Source organism: Saccopteryx bilineata, chromosome 6, assembly GCF_036850765.1.
Source record: "Saccopteryx bilineata isolate mSacBil1 chromosome 6, mSacBil1_pri_phased_curated, whole genome shotgun sequence".
Classification (NCBI taxonomy): domain Eukaryota; kingdom Metazoa; phylum Chordata; class Mammalia; order Chiroptera; family Emballonuridae; genus Saccopteryx; species Saccopteryx bilineata.
This window is the reverse complement of record NC_089495.1, coordinates 127771460-127779015: the sequence shown is the minus strand read 5'-3', so window position 1 is coordinate 127779015 and position 7556 is coordinate 127771460. Positions and strand designations below refer to the sequence as shown.

General features: G+C 55.3%; 1 protein-coding gene across 1 annotated transcript; it reads left to right on the top strand.

The window, feature by feature from the left end:
- Nucleotides 1–2777: 2777 nt before the first annotated feature.
- On the top strand, nucleotides 2778–5603 carry ACTG1 (actin gamma 1). Its single transcript, XM_066234102.1, has 5 exons — nucleotides 2778–2933; nucleotides 3315–3683; nucleotides 3967–4405; nucleotides 4487–4668; nucleotides 4744–5603. The coding sequence occupies exons 2-5, from the start codon at nucleotides 3321–3323 to the stop codon at nucleotides 4885–4887; spliced, it is 1128 nt and encodes a 375-aa protein (XP_066090199.1). The 5' UTR covers nucleotides 2778–2933; nucleotides 3315–3320; the 3' UTR covers nucleotides 4888–5603.
- Nucleotides 5604–7556: the final 1953 nt, after the last annotated feature.

The following is a 7556-nucleotide window of genomic DNA, read 5'->3' as shown; positions in this document are numbered from 1 at the left end:
ACCTCGCCTGTCAGGCATCCAACTTCTCATACCCCCAACCCGGCGGCCACCAGACAGAAGCCACAGGCACACCCACCTCATCCCCTCGTGGCTCAGCCTAGCACGAGTGGCAACCGCCTTCTTTATTCCGCGTCCCCTTGGAGGCGCCCTGGCCACCCCGCCACCGCCCCTTTGTTCTGCTGGCCAATCGGCAGCCTCCGTGACTAAATAAGGCGAGGAGGTCGCCCGGCGATTCTTGTCCGTTACTTCCGTCCCCCGCCCCGCTGGTGATTCAGAGCGGGCGGGGACGGGGCTTCCCGGGACGCGATTCCCCGGGCGGCGCCGAAATCACCAAATATGGTCGCGCCGTGCGCCGCCGCGCCCCGCCCGCACACCTGCGGCCGCACCTTGACCATTCCCCCCGCAGCGGGTAACACAGCCAAGTTAGGGGAAGTAGCTTCCCCCTCTCCCTAATTCCAGCCCTGCGTGAGGGTGGGGGCTGGCGGCCTACCGAGGTGGAACCCCGGAAATCTCGGCCCCGCCCCACTTCTCCCGCGACTCTTTGGCGTGCACTGGGCGTCCTGCCGAGTGCAAGGTAGGGAAGAAGAAACGTGGGGGGTGGGGATAGAAGACCTTGAACCTCTGCCCCCTCTTTCTTCTGTCCCCAGAAGCAGCTCGGGCCGGGTACAGCCATCCCTCCCGACATACACCAGACAAAGGAGAGAAGGCTAGAGGGAGTTGGAATGGGGTGGTAAGCGCCCCCCCCCCAGTCAAGGGGACCTAGGTGGAATGTGGGCTAGGCAGATAGGACGAGGATGCAGTAGATACTTTCTACCTCTTTCACGTCCTGTGAGTGACATCTTGGAACCCCCAAGTGGGATCAGTCACCTTGCATCGCCAACGCCCCTCCCCCCCAGGCATGAGTAAGGATGAGCTTTTTGGTGGCCCAGCCCCACGTTCTCCCAAGGGTGGGGCAGGCACCTGACAGACAGCAGTCTTTTTTTTTTTCTTTCTTTTTTACAGGAACAGAGAGAGAGAGTCAGAGAGAGGAATAGATAGGGACAGATAGGAATGGAGAGAGATGAGAAGCATCAATCGTCAGTTTTTTGTTGCAACACCTTAAGTTATTCATTGATTGCTTTCTCATATGTGCCTTGACCGTGGGCCTTCAGCAGACCGAGTAACCCCTTGCTCGAGCCAGCTACCTTGGGTCCAAGCTGGTGAGCTCTTTGTTCAAGCCAGATGAGGCCGTGCTCAAGCTGGCAACCTCGGGGTCTCGAACCTGGGTTCTCCGCATCCCAGTCCGATGCTCTATCCACTGCGCCACCACCTGGTCAGGCCAGACAGCAGTCTTGCCTGCACACTGGAAAGTCTGGGTAGTTGGTGACCTAGCTACGCCTGCTGGCATGGGTGGCCAAAGTCAAGGCCTTAGCGTCTGGGGACTGCAGCCTGCAGGTGAGCTGCTTTAGCGCTGGACTCCGTGTTCTCATCCCTAGATGTGGTCACCAGCTGACCCCGCAGAGGTCTTGGGGGCCCCCCACCATCAGACACCTGCCCGGGTCAAGCTGAGTGTGAGACAATGGCCAAGTCCCTAGTCTCTGTCTGCCAGATGCCACTGCCACCTCTCTTGGCAAATGCTCTTTCTTTTTTTATACGGAGCAGTTCCAAAAGTTACAAGTAAGCCAAAAGAAAGCACAGTGCCTGCTTCCTCTCTGGGCATAACCAAAGCACTGTTGCCAGCAGGTGTCTCCAGACCTGTGACAGGTCTTTCAGGGCAGGCTCCTAGGGAAAGGGCGCGCCTTGGACCTGGGAGAACCCACAGCCCCAAGCAACCCCAGCCAAAGAGCAGGATCGCCGCAAACCCACCCCCAGGCCTGGCCCGTTTTTAGTATCGTAACGGGAGAGGAGGTGCCTCTCCATTCTAGTGGTGAGCAAACCGTTCAGCCAGTTAGGACTACTACCCTGTTTCCCTACAATGCTTACAGGTGATTGAAGTGAAACAAAGCCCCATTCCCTCCCTAGCAGATTAAGGGGTGGGGTGGCCCCAAATCCGAACTGGAGTCGCGTTTGGGGACAATCAGGGCTGCGGTTTGATGAGCAGGATGTGTCATGTGCGGGTAGAACCGGGCCTGTATCTGCACTGTCTACCGCCAGGGACCCTGAGGGCAGGGTGCCCCCTGGTCTGACAGACGAGGCCTGCGTAGTTAAAGCTGCCCTGTGGGACGGGCGACTTCTTCCTAGCGTGACGAGCGCGAGGTCACGGCTCCTTGGGGTGCCCCTGGCCGTAGGGCAAGAGTGCCACAAGGGCGGCCTTCGGGGACCCCTATCCCACCCTCCCCCCAGTCCGGGAACCGTCTTCGCCGCCCGGCTCTCTGCGGAGCCTCGGCGCGGGGGGAGCTCAAAGGGGGCGCGGGAGTAGCAAAGCCCAGCAGCGGGGCCGGACCGCGGCGACACACCCCGACTTGGGGCACGGCCCAGGCCAGGCAGTTTCGGGGTGCAGCAGGGCCCTCCCTCACGACGCGCAGCAGTCCCGGGGCGGAGCCGGCCAGGGGACCTCGCGTGGTCCTCACTACGACCGGCTCCTAAACTCAGGAGGCCCAGGCCTGCCGGCCTGCCTCGCGCCGAGTCTCGGGGCGCCGGGATCTCAAGAGCCGGGCTGGCACGGGCGGGGCCGTTGGGGGCTGTGCGGGAGTGGGGCGGGGCTGGCGCGCGGGTCTCCACGTGCCCTGGCCGGGCAGGCCAATGAGCGCCCGGCGTTCGGAAAGATCGCCATATATGGACATGTTCTGGGGCCGCGCGCGCCACCGTCTCGCGCGCGCGACCCGCTCCGGTTAAATAGCGGCGGGGGAAGTCGCAATCGGTCTTATTCACTGTAGCTGGCTCGTAGTCCTAGCTACTTTGCTTCTCTGCTCGCTTTTCTGGTTTTCCGCGACCCGCGACCGCCGCCCTCTCAGGTAAGGTGCTTAGCCTGCGTGCCCGGCTCCCGGCCCCGCTCCGAGACTTCGCACCCCTTTTCGCAAGCCGCCTCCGGTATCGAGAGGCCTGGCTCGACGTCTCCGGGAACAAAGGAAAGCCCGGGCGGGTGGCTGGTTGGGCCAGCGCCGGGGCCGCCGCCAGATGGGGGGAGGGGAGCAGGGCGGGGTTGGGCCGCAGTGTGGAGAACCCCTTGTCGCGCCGTTGTGGAGGAACGTAGGGGGCGTTGGAGAGTCCCGGCTGGTTCCAGGCGGTTACTCTTGCCGGCGGTGGGCTGAGATACGGGGTAGGTGGGATCTTCACGCGGAGACGGCCGGTCTTGGGCACCTGGGCCCTCCTAACCGGATCGCGTCTTCACCCAGATCGCCATGGAAGAGGAGATCGCCGCGCTCGTCATCGACAATGGTTCTGGCATGTGCAAAGCTGGCTTTGCTGGAGATGACGCCCCCCGGGCCGTGTTCCCTTCCATCGTGGGACGCCCCCGGCACCAGGGCGTCATGGTGGGCATGGGGCAGAAGGACAGCTATGTGGGTGACGAGGCCCAAAGCAAGCGCGGCATCCTGACCCTCAAGTACCCCATCGAACACGGCATTGTCACCAACTGGGATGACATGGAGAAGATCTGGCATCACACTTTCTACAACGAGTTGCGTGTGGCCCCTGAGGAGCACCCTGTCCTGCTGACTGAGGCCCCCCTGAACCCCAAGGCCAACCGTGAAAAGATGACTCAGGTAAGTGCCGCCTTGGTGCTTCTGCTGTTCTGCCATTTCACCAGTCATTTTCTGTTGAGTTTTATTTCTGAAATTCAAGTATTTCTTTCAATATTTTCAGGGTTCTGTTCTTCTCCTGGCATTTCTTCCCTGAAGTCTCAAGGTTTCCAATTGTGTTTTTTGCCTGCTTTCTTTTCTTTCTTCACACATTACATTTGTGGCATGCTGGCATGCAGTGTGTGAGCATGGGGTGGCCCTCGGTCCCTGCCTTCCATTAAGGGGGAGCCTGTTGCTTCTTGTCCAGATCATGTTCGAGACCTTCAACACTCCAGCCATGTACGTGGCCATCCAGGCTGTGCTGTCCCTGTATGCCTCTGGCCGCACCACTGGTATTGTTATGGACTCTGGGGATGGGGTCACCCACACTGTGCCCATCTACGAGGGCTACGCCCTCCCCCACGCCATCCTGCGTCTGGACCTGGCTGGCCGGGACCTGACCGACTACCTCATGAAGATCCTCACCGAGCGCGGCTACAGCTTCACCACCACTGCCGAGCGAGAAATTGTGCGTGACATCAAAGAGAAGCTATGCTACGTCGCCCTGGACTTCGAGCAGGAGATGGCCACTGCTGCGTCGTCCTCCTCTCTGGAGAAGAGTTATGAGCTGCCTGATGGCCAGGTGATCACCATTGGCAATGAGCGATTCCGGTGTCCAGAGGCACTGTTCCAGCCTTCCTTCCTGGGTAGGTGTTGGGAGTTGATTTGAGGCACTGTTCTTCACCTTGAGAGGGAGGCAGGAGTTAAGGGAGAGCTTTGTCTCCTAGGTATGGAGTCCTGTGGCATCCACGAGACCACATTCAACTCTATTATGAAGTGTGATGTCGACATCCGGAAGGATCTGTATGCCAACACGGTGCTGTCTGGTGGAACCACCATGTACCCTGGCATCGCTGACAGGATGCAGAAGGAGATCACGGCCTTGGCTCCTAGCACTATGAAGATCAAGGTGAGCTGGGGAGGAGTGGGAGGGGCTTGCTGGGAAGATGTAGCATAAGCTAAAACCACATTCTTGTTTTTTCAGATCATTGCTCCCCCAGAGCGCAAGTACTCGGTGTGGATTGGTGGCTCTATCCTGGCTTCCCTGTCCACCTTCCAGCAGATGTGGATCAGCAAGCAGGAGTATGATGAGTCAGGCCCCTCCATTGTCCACCGCAAATGTTTCTAAATGGACTGTGGGCAGATGCGTAGCATTTGCTGCATGAGTTGATCAAGTCTAAGTTTGCTCTGGCAAATATATACACCTCATGCTGGCCTTGTGAAACTGGAATACGCCTTTGAAAAGAAATTGTCCTTGAAGCTTGTATCTGATCTCAGCACTGGATTGTAGACCTGGTTGCTGATTTTGACCTTATAGTCAAGTTAATTGTTTTCTTGGTACATGTTTAATACCCTGTACGTGTCTTTGATTTAAACCCTTATACATGTGGTCAGTCACTTGGTGGCTGAAATGAGGACATGTTTCTGCAAGAGAAATCTAGTGGTTTGATGAGAATCTGCAAGACTGCATGTTCTTGGTGTGTGTAGGGTATTCACATGCAGGAGCTGCCTATTCCAGGATTTCTCTAGAGGCTGGCATGAGTCCTGAACACACAGTTGTCATTTCAGTCCTGTTTCCCTGATGGGGTTGTGAGGATCTGAGTGTTAGGACCCATTTTCTTAGCTGATGTTTCCTGCCAGAACATCTGGTTGTTACTTGCCTTGAGTTGGAAAATGGTTTTCATTTCCATCTGTAAATTTATTCATTCTTTTAATTTATGTAAGGTTTTTGTACGCGATTCTCAATTCTGTAAGATGACAACAAATTTTGGTTTTCTACTGTCATGTGAGAACATTAGGCCCGAGCAACACATCATTGTGAGGAAAATAAAGTGCTGCAGTAAATATCTGGCTGCTGTTTTGGGGCAGGGTGGGAGGTCACTTTCCTGGTAGTAGAAGAGCTTTTGCTCAGATTGGGCAAGAGTCTGGTTTCTTCCAAACCAGGAGTGTTAGCCAACAGGTTGGGAGCGATCAGTATAAGGGCTATCCATGGAAAGTCACCTAGTGGGTGGGGGTGACTGACGGGCTCCGGACTTGTTGACATCTCTTCTCCAAAACTACCTTTACTTGGGTCTCCAAATCACTGCTGCTAAATAGTGGGTCCAAGTCTTCACAGCTATTTCAAGTTTGCAGGTTGGGTCAGGGAAGTAAGATGTCTTAACTAGGCTGAAAACTAGGATTTGAAAGAACAGACGGAGATGTCCTACTAAGGTGGCTTGGTTGGGACCTTGTCACCAGTAGGGTTAGATAGTTTCTGGCTGCATCTGCACCTGTTTGGGCAGGGGACTTAAGAGTTGAGGGTCAGGAACTGGGAGTCCAGGAATGTGTGATGGGGAGTGTGTGGTCTTCAGAATTGCATCCTTCTAAGCTCAGGCCTCCATCCTGCTCTTCCTGTTAAACCCTCAGGGACCCTGCAGTTCCCTTTCTTTGGGCAGCTTTACACTTAATAGATTGAACTGAAAATCACTGGTGGTGTGGGCAGGTGTAGGGGAGTATACTGGACTGAGTGAGGGCAGAGGAGGGAGGTAGCTGTTATGGCCTCCCGCCGAGTGGCCCTGTCCCATTTCACCCTGGCCTTGCAGGCTGGTAGGTGTGTCTCTACTGCAAATGGGACAACAATGTGTCCTCCACCAAGACATTTGGACTCTGAGGCCCCTGCATGCTACCTGCACACGGTGAAGGCTCACATGTTGACACTCCTACTTCTGTGGGTAGCACAGTAGACACCTTTGTGGATTTTAGAACAGTAAGCAGATGTCAAATTCCATCTCTGTCCTCTGGGTGAAGGAATATAGTAAGGAGGAAGTCTTGCTGTGGGCACTGTTCCATGGTGTGGCACCCTGCCCCTGGGCCTACAGGCCGCCCACAGCCATCACTGCCAGAGTGAAGTCCATATAGTGACTCCTTTGAATCTGGTGAGGATGTGTGAGTGAGGATGCCGTAGGCCCTGTTAGAAACCTACCTGTCGCAGTAGCTCATCACTGAGTGCACAGAACTGCTGGGCTTTGAAAAAGGAGGTAGAGTTTGAGGAAAAAACCCACTGAAGCCACCATGACAGACTGAACCTGGCCTGTGGTGGCACAGTAGATAAGGCATTGACCTGGAATACTGAGCTGGTTTCAGTCCTGGGGTTTGTCTGGTCAAGGCACATATGAGAAGCAACTGCAAGTTGATGGTTCGTGCTCCTTCCCTCTTGCCTTTCTCTTTTCTCTGTAAAATCAGTAAATAAAATCTTTTTTTAAAAAAATGAAAAAATCTTAAGCGAAAGCAAAACATGGCTCCTTTAGAAAAAGAGGCTTGCTTCAAGGAATGATGTCACCAACAGTCAACAGTAGAACTTGGGGGCAAACATCCTCAAAGTGAGAAACAAGGGATTAGTCCCCAGACTAGGCAAAGAACCAAATGCCAAGAAACAAAAATCTGGGCTAAGGGACAGAAAAGCAAAGAGTTTACAGAAGATACCTCAATGGCTGACTCAGTATACTTCTGAAATGTTCCCTCCCCTAGGGCTACCAGCTATCCTGATGAGATTAAGTTAACAGGCTCCCAGCAGCAAGAGCCTGTCCACATAACCAGGGGACAGCCAGCAATCCCTCCAGCCCTCATTCCATGACCCCAGGCAAGAGGTGGACATTGTGTTATTAGAAGCAATTTCAAGTTCAAGGCCTCCTCATCCCCAGTGGCCAGTATGTTAGTAGAGCACACCATTTCATGGAGGGAATTCAAGGATTTAAGCTGGAGATGCTGGTGTCTGGTGACAGAGAATCTGGCTTCCAGGACCCTCACCCAGCTAGAGGC